Raw genomic sequence first — 20,495 nt, forward strand, 5'->3', positions numbered from 1 at the left:
AATCCAACAGGAATAATGGCCACATCAGGTGCCTAGACCTGAAGAACTCACCAGTAGAGTTCCTGAGAGGTACACTATTTGTCAAAAGATATGTGGACACCTGACCATCACACCCCACCCACTACATTGCAGAAGTTCTGTTGCTATCCCTACAAACTATTGAGTTTAGGTGTTTCCAGTGAAGGGTTCTATTAACACCACAGCATGCAAGGACACATTTTAGACAACTCTGTGCTTCCAACCTTGTGGGAAAGTTTGGTGAAGAGTCTTTTCTGTTCCAGTTATGACTGTGCCCCTGTGTACAAAGCCAGTTCCATAGAGACATGCTTTGACCAGTTTGGTGTGGAGGTCTTGACTAGCCTCCAGAGAAACCTGAACACATTTGGAATGAATTGGAATGTCAATTCCGAGCCAGGTTTTCGTATTCAACATCAGTACCTGACCTCACAAATGGGCACAAATTCCCACAGACACCCCCAAAATCTGATGGAAAGTCTTCTTGGAAGTGGAGGCTGTTATAGGCAAAAATAATCCATATCCGACAGCCAATCCATAATAATACCCTTGGTTTTGGAATGGGATGTCCAACAAGCTCAGATAGATGTGATGGTGGGGTCTCCACAAACATTTGCCCATATAGTGTAGAAGACACTTCAGCATCTACCAAACACTAAAAAGTCATATTTGGATTTCCTAACCTCTGACATTTGTTACTGCTTTTTGGTTTGGATAAATGTATTTATAACGTAATATTAGAGCTGAGCAGGAAAACTCACTTTTGTCTCCTTGATTTTTACGGAAATCATCTGCTTTCTTCTATGTATAATGTCGACAAGTTCATCACATTCTTCATTAAGCTTGGCCTCATGCATACTTGTGTTCACCTAGAGAAAAACATTACATAGAAAGACTTTATGATGAGATCAAACCAATTTTTTATGCCAAAGATAATCCAGTGTAGTACAATTATAGCAACGCTTTTGATATATTACATGGGTTATGGAACACAAACAATTTGTGGATCTAGATTGCAACTGGGCAACCTTTAGTTTGCTTGTATGTCATAAATAATTGCTATTTTTCAAATTTTCTTAATGAAGCACTTGTTTTCGTCTTTTTTATCCCTTATTATGTGTTAGTGCTGCCGATTTCCAACACACTTCCTGTCTACGTGCACTTGTGCCAGCATTGGCAGGATGGCCCCCCTGTAGTATCACCAGGAGGCTTGCAGCGCCGGAGGCGACAGCTCCTGGACTGTCAATGGCTACAGGCGTTGTCGGCATGACTCCTACCACCAGCACAAGAATGGCAGCAAAAAGGATGTTGTGATGAAGTCACAGGGTCTAAAGAGTATGCTTTTTACATAAAGCAGCATTGCATATGAAGAATGTTTTTGAATCTACTATTAATTCATAGAGGGCAGGGGTTTTGAAGAGTTGAAGTGTTTTTTTTATTTTTAATTGGGCTGTTAGTACTAAATTCCTTTTTATTTGTTATAATATCAAAAAAAATATTTGTTGATCCTGTCAGTTTCAGTGTGTGTCCAGATTACCTTCCAGTTTTATGATGACAACTTTGTATGCAGCCTTTTGAATTTACAATGGTGTTGTCACCCTATGCTTAGTGCTACAAGTCTGTGATTGCAGCATGATAATGCAGGTTTATCTTCCAGTATTATATTCTTGTCACAACCATTAGAGGAAGAGGCTGGTCTCCCCTAACAGGGCATGTTATATCCAGCATCTTTCTTTCTGCTAAATGAGTGTATGTCACGGTAATGGATCAGGCTAAATGTCCAGTAGCTATAGCAGTAGAGAAGCTCCCAACCAACCAGCATGATAAGTATACAAGCAGGTCACCCTGGTAGATGATGAGGGCTCATTCGAGGTATGGTGTTTAAGCACTAACTGGTGTTCACCAGAGCTTCTGATGGTGGAGATTGTTGGTTTTGCTGCATGACCAGGTCGTGGTCCTCAAAATCGTCCCACTAGGAGGTGAACAAGCCATAGTCCAATAACAGATTAAAGCTGTGAGGGATCAAGCGCAGTCAGTAAACAAGACAAAAGTCAGTAACAAGCAATCGCAGGTTGGGATCAAGCAAAAGCATAGTCAAGGAACAAACAAAAAGGTCAGTAACGAGTGGCAGCAGGAATGACAAGAGCGAGATATTGGTTGGACAGAGCACAATTAAATGGCAAATATGACAAAGGCTTTGCTTAAATAGGAAGTTCATGGGAGGAACAGAGAGTTCAAGGTTCACCAGAAACAAGGTTCAAGACAAGATTGTCCAAGGAATTGTCCACAGAGCTGTCCAGCATATCAGGTGGCTCAGCAAGAAGAGATACTGCCAGACACAGCAGAAGTTGCAGGTTCAAATACGGGTCCTGACAGAGTAACACTTTCTCTGTGTAGATGAAAAAAAGAGCACCAAACTGTCCCCACATAAGTCCAAAGTCCTTTATTGATCTCACGAGTGGCATCCGGAGAACAAAAGGCAGCCAGTGCATTTTGAGGCCAGAAATCTCCCTTCATTGTGGCTACAAAAAATTTCATCAGAACTGTTCATCAGGGCTACAAAAATATATAAAGGTAATCATGAAGAAGGAGGTTTTATGGCCCCAGAAACTTGTTGGCAATGTTGTTTTCCTTTTGACACTTATAATATCAATAAAGGACTTTGGACTCTTGAGACGATAGCATGGCACCCATTTCTATCTACATATGAATTTTGCAATTTGGGTGACCCCTTCTTTTCCAGAAAGGGTCCCCCATTGTGCAGAGAACTGCTGAATCCAAGTCATTAATCTCATTAAGGCTGAAAAGCGATCCAAGGATATAATAGAGCAGCAGCTTCTAGGTATCAGGAGGCAATACTGCTGTTGGTCTGTCAGAGGGAGTAAAAACGCATCTGAACCAATCGTTTTTACCATTTACATGAAGAGGACCCTAAAGACTAACTTTAAAGACCTGGATCCAGCACTTCACCTTCAGCACCTAGAGTAACTCCTTCTCTAAACTGCTGTAAGAACAACAAGGGGTATCAATCAACCATTTTCCTTGGCCTACAGCAGTTGGAGGAACTCAATGGCTGCTTGAGGTTGGACTCCTAGAGTAGGTGATGGGATTTAGGTGGTCCTGGTGGTGGTCCTCAAAGGTCCAAAAGGTCAGACCAAAAATTCAGATTGGAGACTCAATAAAAGTTCCAAGGTATGCCCCAGAAAAAGAGAGGGGAGAGCCCTTTTAGTTTAGTATGTATCTGAATGTAATTATTTCTGCAATTGATGATGCATAGAAAAGAAAATATTACTTGCATCTGGTGAGGATGTGGTGACTCAAGAGGGTAGAACTATGCAAATGTTCATGAACACAGGTGAAGAGGCCCTGTCTCCATATGGGGTGCATGCAGGCTCCCAATGTCACAGGGATCCCCATCACAGATCCTCAGGTTAGCATTTTGTCGGAAGGCTGATAGGAGGTAAAATCCTGTTGCTGAAACCAATGGCAGCGGCGCCTGGTGTGGAGTGTCTAAGGATGGGTTGGAGTTATCAAGTGAGATGAAAATCAGTTTTATTTCACCAAAAGATGCATTTTGTGGCGATAACTCATCACTTCCTCAGTTTACTGTGATATGTTCGATGTTTCTTGGTTTTCTCTTCCACCCAAGTGTGTTTGGCTGCTTTCACACTGGGGCGGTATTCAGGCGTTACAGCGCTAAAAATAGCGCCTGTGTAGCGCCTGAAAAAAACCGGCCCCTTTCACCCCTTTCACTGGAGCGATGCGCTGGCAGGACGGTGAAAAAAGTCCTGCTAGCCGCATCTTTGGAGCGGTGAAGGAGCGGTGTATTCACCGCTCCTACCCATTGAAATCAATGGGACACCGCGGCAATACCGCCGGCAAAGCGCCGCTGCAGCAGCGCTTTGCGGGTGGGTTTGACCCTTTTTTGGCCTCTAGCGGGGGTTAAAAACACCCCGCTAGCGCCCGCAGACCGCCGATAAAACGACGGTAAAGCGCCGCTAAAAATAGCGGCACTTTACCGCCGACGCCGCTCCCGCCCCAGTGTGAAAGCAGCCTTTGTGTGAAAGAGAAAACACTTGGTTGGATTAGAGACACACTTCAGTGAAAGAGAAAACTGAGAAATGCCAAACATTTGTATATTACCATAAACCAGTGTTTCTCAATTCCAGTCCTCAAGGTACACCAACAGGTCATGTTTTCAGGATTTCCCTCAGATGAAACAGCTGGGGTAATTACTAAGGCAGTGAAACTGATCAAATCACCTGTGCAAAATAATGGAAAGCCTGAAAACATGACCCGTTAGTGGGCCTTGAGGACTGGAATTGAGAAACACTGCCATAAACTAAGGAGGAGTAGTAATAGTCATGAAATTTATCTTCTCGTGATGTTCAGCTAAATTGACGAATCCAATCACTCCTTAGATTCACCACACTGGGCGCCTCTGCCACCAACAGGATTTTTACCTCATCTCATCCTACCAGTAAAATACCCACCTGAGAACATATAAAGCAGGGTTGTCAAACTCAATTTAATCACAGGCCACACCAGCATTACGGTTGCCCTCAAAGGGCCAGTTGTATCTGTAAGACTAGATTTCCAGAGCCCCCCACCCCCCCTTACATCAGAAGTCAAGAGCCCCCACACACTTAGAAGTCAAGAGTTCCCCTTGCATCACAGTGCACCCACCTTAGTTTGTGCTGCTGCTGGGAAGAAGCTGGGGATGGAGCTGGGAAGCAGAAAATGCAGGGTCTGGAGAAGGACCAGGAGATTATTGAAGTGATATTAAAGGCAAGTTTAAAAAAAAAATCATACGTACCTGCTCTGTGTAACGGTCTTGCACAGAGCATCCCAGATCTTCCTCTTTCTGGCACCTCCCTCCTGCCAAGTGCCCCCAGAGAAAACAGCTTGCTATGTGCCGCATCTGCATTCAAGGTGCGAGGGCCACATGAATTGGCATGGCAGACCTTGTGTTTGACACATGTGCCATAGAGGACCCAGGACTGTGACACCTGCAACATCCAGAGTTGCCAGCATTCACGGAAGGTTGCATAGTTCTACCAGTCTGTGTCATTGCAACATCACCAGATGCCAGGCTTTTTATCTTCTAATTCTCTCTTCATCTTATAGTAGATGATGACATCAGAGGAAACACTGCCATATCTCTCTACCCACAGCCCTTGTCCTAAAGAACAGAAAGACCAGAGTAGAGGTCACATGACCACCACTAAAAACATTACCATGAAGGTTTTTGGCATGTACTTTGTGTTCCTACTAATGGATTTGCATTAGTACACCGATTGCAATTGCTGATACTTTTCTTTTTAAAGCATAGTAAATGCCAATGTCTTAATACCCAAAGCCCTAATTTACTGCTATTCTCTATGATATTTCTCTGATGTTAATGTTGACTTGCCACAGCAGATTAACATTTAGTATGCATGCAGTACAAAAAAAAAAAAAAGTACAAAAAATCAAAAAGGGTCATTTAATAAAAAAAAAAATATATTTTTCAACTTGTCTTTATGAAAAATATCAGGACTTATTTATTGAAAACGACATTACCCTAACAAGCCTTTGTTTTAGTATTACAGTGGGGAAAATGATTATTTGATCCCCTGCAGATTTGGCAAGCTTGCCCACTTACAATGAAATTAAGGGTCTATAATTGTTATCATAGGTGTAATTTACACGAGACATAATATCAACCAAAAATCCAAAAAATAAATAAATCAAACACATGGTGCAAATGCTATTGAGTTGCAGTTCAGTGAGTAAAATAAGTATTTATTCCCCAAGCAAAACATAAATTGGTACTTGGTGGAGAAACCCTTGTTGGCAAGCACAGAGGTCAGATGTTTCTTGTAGGTTGGTGACCAGGCTACAGTGCGGTCCGCTTATTCTGGGAGGGCGTCCATGGATGTCCTCCCAGAATCTTACTCCCATGCGCACCTGGGAACATGCGTGACATTAAAAGTTTTTCATATATGCCAAATAGGAGTTGAGACATGTATCCAGGCAGGGAAGATGGTTGCCCAAGCATGGTTAATCCTCAAGACTGGAGAGATCCCTCACAAGGGTCCCCAAAAACAAATTGATTCCTCACAACAGGGCTATGCAAGCTAATATAGCTACACTTGTTGAAAACGGTCAAACCTTGGTGGAAAAGTGGCAGATTTGTCTCACACAGGAACCCCAGGAGGTAGCCTCCAACTCCTATTTGGCATCATCTAAAAAACTTTTAATGTTCTATTCAATGAAACAGCATTGAGCATCTCCAATTACTATCTCCCTTATTCCTCCGAAGATGGAATTTATCTTGAATTTCCCGAAAACACGTTGGGTTATAGGAGAAGTGCTTTACTGTTTATACATTATTGGATGTTCAATATTACTCTATGCATCACTGTTATTTTTGTCTCATGACAGTGTTTTTTATCTAATACATTTTTCTACTTTTCGGGTTAATATTTGTGTTTTGACTAAAGTTTCCTTTTGTACCGGAGGGGTACTAGCCTTTATATATACCATACTTGGGACGGTGGCAATGAAAAATGGAGCTTTGTCTCCCTAATGGTTCTTCCCAGTGAAATGGTTTCTCTGTTAAAGGTACAGCCCGACTTTGCTGCATTGAGGGGCCAATGGATGGGGCCATGTATTGTAAAATCTTGGATGGGAAACGTCTTCCCTCACTAAAGATGGGTTGTGGTTGGGTCTTCCAGCATGATAATGACCCAAAACAAATACCTAAGGCAATGAGTGGCTGAAGAAGAAGCACAGAAGCACATTAATGTCATGGAGTGGCCTAGCCAGTCTCCAGACCTTAATCCTATAGAAAAATTTAGCGGGGGGGGGGAGCTGAAACTTTGAGTTGCCAAGAGACAGCCAAGGAACCTTAAGGATTTAGAGAAGATCTGTAAAGAAGAGTGGACTGAAATCCCTCCTGAGATGTGTGCAAACCTGGCCACCAACCTACAAGAAATGTCTGACCTCTGTGCTTGCCAGAGAAACAGCCCCAAAGCATCATGTTTCCACCTCTGTGCTTGACTGTAGGGATGGTGTTCTTTATTGTCACAGTCAGCATTTTACACCTTCCAAACTTGAGTTAAAGGAGTTGTAAAGGCAGAAGTTTTTTTTATCTTAATGCCTTCTATACATTAAGATAAAAGGCATTCTGTGTGCAGCAGCCCCCTAACACTTACCTGAGGTCTCTCTCTGTCCAGCGATGTCCACGAGTGTATTACCCATCCAAATTGTCCTTCCTGATTGGCTGAGACAAGAAGAGACAAGAAGAGGCTAGCCAATTAGGGGAGAGAGGGGGTGGGGCTGGGTTGGGTTGGGGCTCCGTGTCTGAATGGACACAGGGAACTGTGACTCAGCTCGGGTGCCCCCAAACCAATCTTCTTTTAATATTATATTTTTATTCTTGCATTCACCCCCAACATTTCGGGGTGGATTTGGGCTGTTCACTTAGCCAAGAACATAGAGATATAACCTCCATCAGCAGGAGGAAAGTTCAAAACTGACCTTGACCTTGAATGTATAGGGAAAGATCAAGGAACGGAGAAAAGGAGTCAATAAAAATAAAGATGGCACATGGTTATGTTTTTTTCATAAGCTTAAATAAAGATTTAAAAAAAATAAAAATAAAATTAAAGCTGGGATTTTCTTCCACATTTTTCATTTTAAGAACATTCGTTTGATTATTTAATCATCGGCTGACATCCAGAAAACTTGAAGTCGCAGGAAGGATTTTTTTCTTTTCAAATAAACACATTTCTAACAGTGGATGTGGTTATCGTTCAGTAAAGTCACTTCATTCCAAAAATCGAATGTTAAAAGCAAAATTTTTGAATGACATTCATCTAGCCCCCCCCCCCCCCAGTGCTCAACATGTGGCCCTTTGGCATTTTTTGTGTAGCCCTTGGGGCCTTGGTAGATACTAATCTGTGTTCCCCTCTTGTGCCATTATAACAGTGATTTGTCATGTAATATGCCTCCAGTCTATGACTGTTTCCTAGAACATGACCATCTCCTGTATCATGTCTGCAGTCTCTGACCATCTCCTGTATCATGTCTGCAGTCTCTGACCATCTCCTGTATCATGTCTGCAGTCTCTGATCATCTCCTGTACCATTTATGTACTATTTAAAAAAAAAAATAATAAAGCAAATAAATAAATAAATAATCAAAAAACATCCTGCTACCCACACACTGGGTTTATCTGTAGCCTTATTTCGAGCCGTATCGATCAATGGTTAGAGGCAATCTAGACTGCATCAGTTTCAGATGCCACAGATATTGCCGGACTAGTGCCATCCACATCTGTCTTGTTCCCAGCTCCGTCCATGCGTGAAAAGGTCATGGACCCAAGCAGAATTGTCCTACAGCAGCTAGTATAATTAGAGCTTCTAATTGCACTTTAATCAATTCTGCTTTACAAGTCTGATGAGTTGTCAATGAAAAGCTACTTGTTAGTTCGCAGCTCTCTGGGGACCCGGCCAGTGTTAAGTGCTGTCAGAAAAATCCTCCGCTGCCGGACAATATCGACGCCATTTGTTATCTTAAAATCATTGTTATGGATGCAGTTAAAAATTTGGAAGACAGCCGATGTAAGCTATTACTATACCGTTTACACAGCAGCACAAAATAAATGTATCCCTGAAATTCCGGGGCAAATACCTAATTACAGCCCTGTCCTATCTTACATCTCACTCCTTGCTTTAGAACTCTTTACATTAAAAACAAAAAACAAAAAATAGATGTAAACTCTAACTGAAAGACATAGAAGGGTGAAGTTATAAAAATTCACTCTGTGAATCAGGCAAAAATCGAATGTTCTCCGGCTTTATTCTCTGCAATTAAAATGTGTGATTGTAGAAAATAGCGGGTTATGGCCACTAGAAACAAATTAAACAAAACAAATTAAAATATTTGAAAACCTGAAAGGGTTTTTCAAGTGTGGGAGATGTCTCCCTTGCAGAACTAGCAAGAAAACAAATAAAAAAAAAAAATAAAAATAAAAAAAGAATCGCACTTTATGTCCTCTACAAATGGAAAGGAATACAAAATCAATAAGTTGATTACTTGCAACAGCACTTTCGTCACGTATGTTATTGAATGCCCCTGTCACAAACAATATGTGGGAAGAACTACACGACAACTAAATGTAAGAATTAGGGAACATATTACAAATATAAAAAACTGATTTAACAAACATAGTGTCTCTAGACATTTTAGGGACCACCATGGCCGGGACCCCAAATGTATGGTCTTTTATACAATAGATAAGATAAAAGGACACTGGAGGGTGGAAGAATTTTTATTCTCCCTGTAATGGAAATTTGTAGGTTCTGTATATAATTGTATTCTATTTTATATGTATTGCACAATGCCATCACTGTGCACATGGCACTAATAATGTTTTCAGTACATGCTTTGAATTCTTTTGAGTCCTGATTAGAATTAGCCTGCCTATGTAATGCCCCTTGTTACCATAAACGTACAATTGTAATATTAATGTGATACCTACGTAACATGTGTATAAAAACCTTCAAATGCGTCATAATAAAGAAGAACGGTTATTTGGAAAGATGCTGAGTGTATCTTTTGTGTCTGTTCCCTACTGCAGTAGTTATTATTAATTTGGAACCACTAATCAATATGAGGATAGGAGTTGCCTATCTATAAAATATCCATTTCAGGTGGCGAGCCAGCCAGGAGGGGTTACCAGTTGACCCTGAGTATCCGAAACGTGGAGCTTGAGATGATCCGGGAATTTCTGATAATCAGCCGGCTGAGGTAAGCCTTTTGCTTACATTTGAGTTATCAGACTTCCTTGATCGGTCAGGCATTTTCAGGACAAAGGGTACCTATTTTACTCCCCTTAATCAAACTGTATTGATTGGTGTTTATATGCTGTCACTGTCATCTGTCCATCGGAGTGTTATAGAGAAAGGGAAGAATAGTGCTGTTCACGGGTATATGTAGTACATCTGCTAGATAAAGTAGTTTAGAGGCAAGAGGGTATAGGCACACGTAGAGAGGACTGGCCAGTCATTATGGGCATTAAATTAAGTAAGGGAATGAAGGGTAAGAGACCCTCAAAAATGCCCAGCACAAGAGGAGTGCTATATATGAACCGAAGATGCGGTTCCGCCTATACTGAGCCCCTAGATTAATGGTTAAAGTGGACAGGGATCCTCAAAGGGTAACTGGGTTACCACCAAAGTCCACAGGGACAAAGAATCATGCAGAGTATACAGCTAGAGAAACAGCTATCTATGTGAGCAGGATGGATCAAGGGTGACAATTAACACTAGACAGAAAGGGACTTTTTGATGTTAAGTTGTGGGATGAATTTGGGGTCAGGCACTACAACTAGTAAAGTCAAGGAACAGTAATGAGAGTTAAAACAGAGTACTTTATATGTTGTCAGAGAGGGAAGATGGGATGAGCACTATGGCTGCCCGTCTGATCATAGAAGGTACAGTATGTGAATTATGGTATTACAATACAAAGGATATCAGAACAAAATAAAGAAAGCAGAAGTTTAAGCAAGGAAGTATTAAAAAGCGTTAAAATAAAGTGAGAGAATGATATGCACGTGTTGTGTACAAATGGGAATAATTTAAGCAATTTTAGAGATATATTTGTGTATGTTTGTGAATGCTGGAACCTTTAGTTCTATCGCTTGTGTGAGTCATGTACGCAGATGTGACCCCCCTCCTTTGTGCTCTCCTGAAAGAATGTAGCTGGGATGAGAGGTTGGTGATAAGCTGGAAGGACACCATGCCAATTTCAGTTTTTTAGACAAAACATTTATAACAAAATGTGCCGGGGTTAACGAATCTAATGATAAACAATGTGATCACAAAATATTTTTGAATCTGTTTTCCAAACATGGTAAAATGAAGGTTACATTTAACCGTGTCTTACACAAATTCGAATATACTTTGATAGTGGAAACCGTGCATTAAAAAAAAAAAAAGAGAGAGAGAAATTGAGTAAAATTAAGTAAAATGTCCCCCTTTAAGGACATTTATCTGTGCATATATATTAGTGTGTGATATTGAAATTATCATATGAGTATTAATTTCTAATATGAGTTTAACAATTTTATTAATAAATATAGATATATTGAAACTGGTTTAGACAACCTTTGGTTGGAAATGAAATCCAGGTTAATGGGGAAATTGGTAAAAAATGGGATTAGTTTAGATTAAGATAATTTTGTAATTTTACATTTATTGAGTGGAAAGAAAAAAAAGATTAAGATGAGGTTGTTAATTTGAATACAGCTGCAATAATGTTTAACAAAGCCAAGATGGATGGGATACATGAGAAGTTTTTCTACAAAAATTAAATCTTAAAGTCTGATAATAACTTGATGTGCGGTCCATGATGTGAGAGTAATAAATAAAATGTAAATATAACAGACCCATCACATCAAGTCCACACACCCTGTTAGGATATATGCTGCCAGCAGCCAGATGGCCAAGTGCTTTCTGGTCCATCATACATATTGTTGGTCCTTTTGTTTTTATGTATTTTTATTTTTTAAATCCAAAGCAGAATGTGTGGATTGTGAAATGATGTGCCCCTTTTCCTTGTAAGTGCAGTGGGTATAAGTAGAATACTTAGGGTTTATGGACACCTCTGCATGACTGCAGGGTATTCTTATTTATTATAATATTGCCAGGAAAAAGTTGTCTTTTTGAAACATGAAACTGGAGTTCTTACACAAACAGCATGAGAGAAAACAAGCCATTGTTATATTTATGCAAGCTGGACCCAGTAATGAAGGGTTCATCCCGATATATCAGAGCTGTAGCTTTTATGCAAAGGTGCTATTAGACAAAGTTACAGACATTATTTTAGTCAAATATTTAATTTTTAATGGTCCGACACACATATATATATATATATATATATATATATATAGCTAACTAAAAGTTTGTCTAATGAAAGGTTCAAAATAGGAATTTGTTTTGTTTGTTTATGTACAAATCTAACAAAGAAAAATGTGTACATTTGAATCCAGGCACCTTACTGCCTCTATTGGAGGAGGCTGAGGACAAAGAAAAAACACATGTGTTAAATTGATGAGGTAGGAATCAGCTGCTGTGAGCCCAGTGCAGGACACACTCCCTGGAGACCCGAGTATTTACTTTTTTGTAGTGTTATTCCCGGTTTTATACTGAGGATGAAGTTTATCACCCAGAAGGATTCTCTGTATTCAGAGTCATTGGATCATTTTTCCCCAGCTCAAGAAGCAGAGCTCCCATGTTTTAGCAAAGCCTGTGAGCTATAAAAAGAGTGGATATTTATGTAGATAGTTGAGATAGAGAGAGCTTTTGGTTCCATTTGAAGGGCCAGAAGTTTGTTTTTACTTCGGCAGGTAAACCAATCAAGCATGCCAAGTTAATTTGATCGGTTGTTTTCAGCCTTCCAGGTTCTTGCTGAGGTAGCCATACTAACAGTAAAACTCACATATGGAAGCAGACCAGGCAACTCTAAGGATGCTGTATTTACAGCCCCGGACACTTGCTGGGTCAGTGCAACTCACAGATTCCACCCTAGTTCTGGCCCAGTATAGCTGGGATTAATAATTCTACTTTAACCACTTTCAGACCGGACCATTTTGCTGGTAAATGACCAGAGGTCTTTTTACACTTTGGCACTGCGCTGCTTTAACTGGTAATTGCGCGGTCATGCAATGTTGTACCCAAACGAAATTTGCGTCCTTTTCTTCCCACAAATAGAGCTTTCTTTTAAAGGTATTTGACTGACTCTGCGATTTTTATTTTTTGCGATATAAACGTAAAAAGACCGCAAATTTTGAAAAAAAATGATATTTTCTAATTTTTGTTATTAGAAAAATCCCATAAACTCAATTTTAGTCATACATTTAGGCCAAAATGTATTCAGCCACGTCTTTGGTAAAAAAAAAGTCAATAACTGTATATTTATTGGTTTGCGCAAAAGTTGTCACATCTACAAACTAAGGTACGTTTTCTGGAATTTACGCAGCTTTTAGTTTACGACTGCCTATCTCATTTCTTGAGGTGCTAAAATGGCAGGGCAGTACAAAACCCCCCCAAATGACCCCATTTTGGAAAGTAGACCCCCTAAGGAAATTGATAAGTGGCATGTTGAGCCCATTGAATATTTTATTTTTTTGTCTCAAGCGATTGAATAATGACAAAATTTTTTTTTTTTTTTTTTTACACAAAGTTGTCATTAAATGATATATTGCTCACACATGCTATGGGCATATGTGAAATGACACCCCAAAATAAATTCTGCTGCTTCTCCTGAGTACGGGGATACCACATATGTGGGACTTTTTGGGAGCCTAGCCGCGTACGGGGCCCCGAAAACCAAGCACCGCCATCAGGCTTTCTAAGGGCGTAAATTTTTGATTTCACTTCTCACTACCTATTACAGTTTTGAAGGCCATAAAATGCCAAGATGGCACAAAACCCCCACAAATGACCCCATTTTAGAAAGTAGACACCCCAAGTTATTTGCTGAGAGGCATGTTGAGTCCATGGAATATTTTATATTTTGCCACAAGTTGCGGGAAAATTACAAACTTTTTGTTTTTATTTTATTTTTTCACAAAGTTGTCACTAAATGATATATTGCTCACGCATGCCATGGGCATATGTGAAATGACACCCCAAAATAAATTCTGCTGCTTCTCCTGAGTATGGGGATACCACATATGTGGGACTTTTTGGGAGCCTAGCCGCGTACGGGGCCCCGAAAACCAAGCACCGCCTTCAGGCTTTCTAAGGGCGTTACAGTTTTGAAGGCCATAAAATGCCAAGATGGCACAAACCCCCCCCAAATGACCCCATTTTGGAAAGTAGACACCCCTAAATTTACGGGTACACTAGTGAGACTAGGTAATAAATGGCGGGTGCCCTGAAACTATAAAAAAATAACTAACCAACCAGCGTCACCTGTAACAGTTATATGGTGATCACTGGTGAAAGGGTTAACTAGGGGGCAATCAGGGGGCTTTATGCTGTAGTATATGGGGGTCCCTGGCGCTATAAAAAGCTGCGGCGAACCTAAATACCTACCTGCCTAACTAGCGTCACCTGTGACACTAATACAGCGATCAGAAAAACTATCGCTTATTAGGCTGGGTTCACACTGGAGTGATGCGGCAACGCCACGAATCCGCGGCGGGTTCCCGCATCGCATGCCTCCCGGCGGCAGTTCACACTGCCCTATGCGAACTCCTGGGAGTGTCAGTGAAATGTTAATGACACCCCCAGATCAGTTCGCATATCGCAGTGCGATCTGCAAACTCGGATCGCATGGTGTGAACACCCATGCGATCCGATTCTGCTGTGGACCAAAAAAAGGGTCCCGTGCGAATTTGCGGCGGGTGCGGCGAATGGCTGAACTCGAATCGCAGAGATCGGATGTGATTTGCACTGCAGTGCGGTGCGAATCACATCCGTTCTCATCAACCGCTGCAATGTGAACCCAGCCTTAGTGACACTGGCGACGGGGGGTGATCACGGGGTTAAACCTTTATTGGGGGGGGTTAGGGGGGTACATTAGAACTAAAGGGGGCTAACTCTAACTGCCCTAACAGTTATTACAGTCACAAATGACACCAATGCAAAAAAAATAAATAAAAAAAAAATGCATTGGTGTCACTGTGACTGGGGGGGCAGGGGTAATTGGGGGGGGCAGGGGTAATTGGGGGGGGTGATCGGGGGGTAAAGGGGGGGGGTGTGAGTGTGCCTGGCATGTTCTACTGTGAAGTGTCATGTTGGTGCAACTCACCGATCCTCTCTCCTCGGTGCCGGAACGAAAAATACCGACATGGAGGAGAGATTACATCACTTCCTCTCCTGTGTTTACATTACAGGAGAGGAAGTGATGCAATGCTTCACTCCCATTCGTCAGGAGCGATCGCGAGGGGGTGGCCATGAATGAATGGCCGCCCCCTCATCCCGGATCGCTCCTGCACGGATACCGACCGCCGCTGGCACCGGGGGGGGCCCGATCGGGCCCCCCACCCGCGGGAAGGCAGGGACGTACAGGTACGCCCATATGCCTGCCCGTGCCATTCTGTCGACGTACATCGTCGTGCGGTGGTCGGGAAGTGGTTAAGGACCCCAGAACAAGAAAGGACAAGTGGTCCACAGAGGGCAACTTCTTATGAAACAAGACTTTGGAAAAGGTGATCATTTATGTCTGCCAACCACTCTTTTCCCTCCAGCTTGACACATGGACCGTGTCATCAGTCACAAGCAGTTATGGCTGCCTTAGTAAATGAGCATGGGATAGAGCCAGGGTTCACCACAGTTTGTTTTTATAACATACCACTTCTGGTTTTACCTGTTACCAAAGGTGTTACCAAAAGCTGAACATCCCTTCCAGAGATAACAAAAAGATATATCCAGATGGCTAAGTCAGGATCTTAAGAGTATGTATTTTGTTTGTATGGACATGTTTTCTGGATGTCCAGTGGCAAATGCTACTGCAAAGGCCACAGTAAAAAACTGTTACCAGAAGTAGTATTTAAGTACAGAGTGCAGAATCTACAGAGAGTAACAGAGGAAATCATTTTTATAGGAGAGTCCTTACTAGAAGTTTTGAGGTTTTATTTTTACACCCCCTACTGTCTACAATGTAGCGGACAAAGTAGAGTGAGCCCTTGTACACACGGTCAGAGATTCCGACAACCAAATCAATTAATTTCCGGAAGAGGTCCGGAAGTGATGTTGCATACACACGGTCGGACCAAGTTGTCGGAATTTCCGGTTGCCAAGAACGCGGTGACGTAAGTCGCGTACAGCGGTACTAGAAAAAGGAAGTTCAGTACCACATCCGGCACCCTTTGGGCTCCTTCTGCTGATCTCGTGTCTATCACGTGTTAGTAGAAGTTTGGTGAGAGACGATTCACGCTTTTCAGATTTGTGCTTCAGTTCGGTACTGCTCTTCAGTTTCTGCTTGTCTTTGAGTATCTGATAATCAGTGCGTGTAGTCAGTAAGCATTCGTTTCTCATTGTGGACTATATCTTGGTATAGTACACTTTGATTTGCATTGCTTATTGTCTGCTTGCTTCTGCTATTCAGGTCGTTCTTTCAGGCATTGCTGCTTATCAGTGCTTTCTGTTGCCGTTCTGACCAGCCGACCATTTTCAAACCATGTTTCGTGTACGTGCTCGTCGTAGAGTTTGTGCTGTGCAGGGTCTTCGTGTTGGGGTTCGTACTTTGACACAAGCTCGGTCCATGAACAGGGAGGGGAGGCGTTTGTGGACCAAGAATTGGTTGCGCCAGCGTGACCAGTTCTCGCACATGCCTTTGCTCCGTGATGACGGACCCCGTTTTTCACTGTGTGCTGGCTTTGCTGTCCCTTTATATCACCAGGCAGGATACCTGCATGCGGCAAGCCATCACTCCGGAGCAGAGGCCCATCGCCATGTTGCACTACTTGGCGACAGGGAGAAGCCTTCAGGACCTCAAGTTCTCCACAGGCATCTCCCCCCAGGCTCTGGGAATCATTATTCCAGAGACCTGTTCTGCCATCATTCAGGTCCTGCAGAAGGACTATATGAAGGTAAGTTTTAAGTTTTATCCTTTAACATCACATTCTCTGTATTTAATGATTGCTAATGTATTGCATTTCTTTCCTCATTCCCCAATTACCATCATTGCAATATGCTCTAATTCATATGCTCTGCCCCTTTGTCCTCATGCATATTTGCCTCACTAACTTCCCCACCATCCTCTTCTTGGCCCATAAAACTATAGTCTAGTCACTTACCAATGTCTTTTGTCAGCTCCATAGTATTGCTTTCCCCTAAACACCCCCTGAAATTTCTACAAATGTTATGTGTGTGCTTCAATTCGTGCAGAGTGACTTTTTTTTTTTGGGTTATGCCAAACTCATTAGGAACCCCCCCTCCCCCCAACTGCTAGGTCAGCTGCTAGCAATCCTCTATCTGCTGACTTTACCAAACCCAATACACACTCTACCTACCTTTTTGATGGTCACATTTATGGACGAGTTCACCAAAGCATGTAGTGCAAGGGCCTGCCTCAATACTTTCAAATGCTATAATTTTTTAGTGTAAGTAAGGAGGGGCTTCCCAAAGTATCACACATTATTTAGGCATTCAGCTCTCAATCAAGTGGAGAGGGTTACCTGTCCAAAACATCCCCCCCCCCTCATTTTTAGCAAGGGCCCATCAGATGGGAGGGATGGGGGGCGGATGGGGGGGTGATGACTCTGATAAGGGGACCTTATACTTTAGGCTTTAAATACTAATTTCCTGGGGGCGTGGCCTAGCGCATGGCAAGAGCGGATGTGTAGGCACCCTGCTCCCGCTCCTGTCTCTCTTCCCGCCGGCAGCAGCACGGACCGAGGCCGCCATACGGCTCCACATGAGCAGGAGGGGACCCAGCAGCACCCCCGCTCCTCCGGGACCTCGAAGACGGGCGACATAGGGAGCTATTTCCCCGCAAAAGACGCCAGACACAGAGCGGCCTCCACTCCCAAGATGGCGGCGACACGCTCCTCGGCCGCACATGCTGTGTGGGCCGCGTCTCAGGTACGGCCTACGGGCGACAGGTCACCCCCCCCCCGCTCCCTAAACCTAGAAGGGGACCCCCCCCAGGCAGCCCCTCTCCATCCAGGAGCCCATCTCCCCAGGGCCACACACAGTGGGATGGCTGGGATATGGAGGCCTATCTTAAAGCCCTCCCCACTAAACAGGACATTGAATCCTACATTAACAGGCTGGAAAGGTCTTATGATAGAAAGATGAATGACCTCCGCAAAGATATTGGGCATAGATTGGAAGATATTGAACACTCAGTGGAGGAAACGATCTCCCGGTTATCTGAACAGGACATTATTTTGCAGGAACACACTAACCAAATCCAGCAGCTATTTTATGGTTTGGATGACCAGGAAAATAGGAGCCGACGCAACAATATCGGCATGCGCGGCTTGCCGGAGTCTGTTGAAAACAAGGACTTGCTTGCGGCGGCCACAAAAGTGTTTAACCAACTGCTTAACAAGCCTGAGCACTCCCTGATTGAAATTGATCGCATTCACAGATCTCTAGGCTCCCGCAACCAGAATCTGGCTTACCCTAGGGATGTTATTTGCCGGGTGCACTATTTCAATGTCAAATCGGACATTATGCAAGCTGCCAGACATCAGGAGACCATCCTGTTCAATGAGACCCCAATTATGTTGCTGACTGACCTGTCCAGACAAACCCTTCTGATGAGGAAGGCCCTGAAGCCTGTTACTGATGCTCTACAAACCAAGCAAATAAAATATCGCTGGGGGTTCCCTTTCCAGCTTTCTGCCACCCAGAATGGCAATTCTGAGACTTTCCGCACGCTGGGGGACTTACCCGTCTTCCTTGGAACTTTTGAGTTACCACAAATATGGATCCCAGACTGGCCGCTTCATTCAGCCACCCCTGGTCTCCCCTTGTCTACTGGCTAGACAAAGGTCACCAAGAAGAAGCGCTCCGGTTCCCGTACCTCTAAATCTCCAAATGGATGAGACTCCCCCAAACCCCTCCGGCCGGTGGGGATCTTCACTTGCTGACTTTCCTCGGTCCATGAATAATTGAGATACTTTGAAGGTTACAACTGTATGATGAGCATGTTGCATAGCATCTTGGATGCAGAGAATCTCTCAGGGTTTGAACCACTTTGTGGTTCTAGTAGCTCACCATAGGTTCCTGCTTCTCTGCTTCTGGTTGATGCTAGATTACCGTTTAACCTCACATGCTTTGATGCTGCCTAACAATGCTCTTTTTTTATTCTGATGCACTTTTTTTTTGGTTATTAGTTTGTGCATATTTCATTTTAAGTGTTGACACCTAGAGGGGGGTGGGATACTATGTTACAGTTCCACAATTCCCCCCCTTAGGACTAGCAGAGTCTTCGTTGACTCTGTATTAACAATCTCAGTTAGCTTTTCAGAGGATGTCCTTCCTACCAAAATGGACATTAAAGGGTACCATTCAGTCACAACTTTTTGTAGCATGTTACAGGCCACCCGGGCTTCCACTCCCGGGTGGGTTGCTCCCAGGTGTGCCATTTTGGAGCACGACCAGCTCATTTGCACGTTATCTTGCTCTAGAATGGCACCCACCCTCCCCCCCTCCATTCACACCTACCCTCTCTTTCCCCCTCTACCCCCTTCCACACTTTTCTATTTACTCCAGCTCTACAGGCTCTCAGACTCCCACTGCACCTCACTTTATCTATTTCCCCCCCTCATTATGGCGACCCCCATAGAACTTAAAGTTTCCTCGCTTAACTGCAGAGGTTTTAATACGCCAGAGAAACGCAGGCAGATACTGCATCACTTCCATAAGGCTAAAACTCTCATACTGTTACTGCAAAAAACACATTTCCGCTCTGACTCTATTCCCGCTTTTCAAGACACATACTACACTAAATGGTTTCATAGCACCAACCCCTCAGCTAGGACCAAGGGTGTGTCAATAGCCTTCCATCGCTCCCTTTCTCCTGAGGTATTAGACGTTGACAGTGACCCTAAAGGGAGGTATTTGTTTTTGAAAATTGCCATTCAACAGCTGATTATAACTATTGTTAATGTTTATCTTCCGAACCAGGATCAGTTCCACTTCCTCTCCTCCGTGGCAACCCGCCTCAGATCCTTTGGCTCACCCAATTTGATATTGGGAGGTGATCTTAATGCTCCACTCGTGCCTAGACTGGATTCTTCTACCGGTAAGTCACACATCACTTCCTCCTCCCTATCTAAAATGAGAGCGATTTTAGCTGATCTGTCTCTGGTTGACACCTGGCGCCTCTTCCACCCCTCTGAGAGAGACTACACATACTACTCCTCAGCCCATAACTCATACAGTAGGATAGACTACATATTTTTGTCCCAACCACTACTAGACCTGGACCCCCGAAGTGACATAGGCCTGAAGTTGTGGTCTGACCACTCCCCGGTACATGTCACTTTGGGGCACAACCCGAGCCAAACACGTAGGACCACGTGGAGACTGAATGACAATCTGTTGCACGACAGCGTCTGTGCTGCGGAGGTGTCGACAGCCATCACTGACTTTGTCAAACTATACACAAGAGGCCGCGCTTATGGATCAGGTCACAATCAAACAGGAGTGTATGAGAATGCCTATATCGCCCCCTAACTTTATTTGATAATGTTTCACTGGTTGTAGTTTTTATGAGGTATAACTTTATAACCAATACATATATAAAATTTAGACCTATTTGTATTAGTCACTCTGAGGTTGCTGCCTCCCTAAGAACACAATCTGAAGTCCAGGTTGTGTTTAAAAGTTGGATGATAATAATGGGCTGATGGCGCTACCTCACTCAGTCAGAGACCCAAAGGGGTAAAGGTAGATAAATATATTAGACCCTGAGCTATACCCACAACCACATGTAGCATCCCAGACAATATTCAAATTATTTTT

At 43.0% G+C, this 20,495-nt stretch overlaps 1 protein-coding gene across 2 annotated transcripts in view; it reads right to left on the reverse strand.

The window, feature by feature from the left end:
• The window catches only part of LOC143958277 (putative E3 ubiquitin-protein ligase MID2), a 557,933-nt gene that overhangs the window by 315,885 nt on the left and 221,553 nt on the right, over positions 1-20,495 (reverse strand). For both annotated transcript variants that reach the window (XM_077467793.1, XM_077467794.1), the window contains exon 4: positions 777-884. In XM_077467793.1, coding sequence (XP_077323919.1) covers positions 777-884 — 108 coding nt within the window. The remainder of the gene's footprint in view (positions 1-776; positions 885-20,495) is intronic.

Source organism: Lithobates pipiens, unplaced genomic scaffold, assembly GCF_037356315.1.
Source record: "Lithobates pipiens isolate NorthernLeopardFrog02 unplaced genomic scaffold, aLitPip1_a1.2 Scaffold_60, whole genome shotgun sequence".
NCBI classification, from domain to species: Eukaryota; Metazoa; Chordata; class Amphibia; order Anura; family Ranidae; genus Lithobates; species Lithobates pipiens.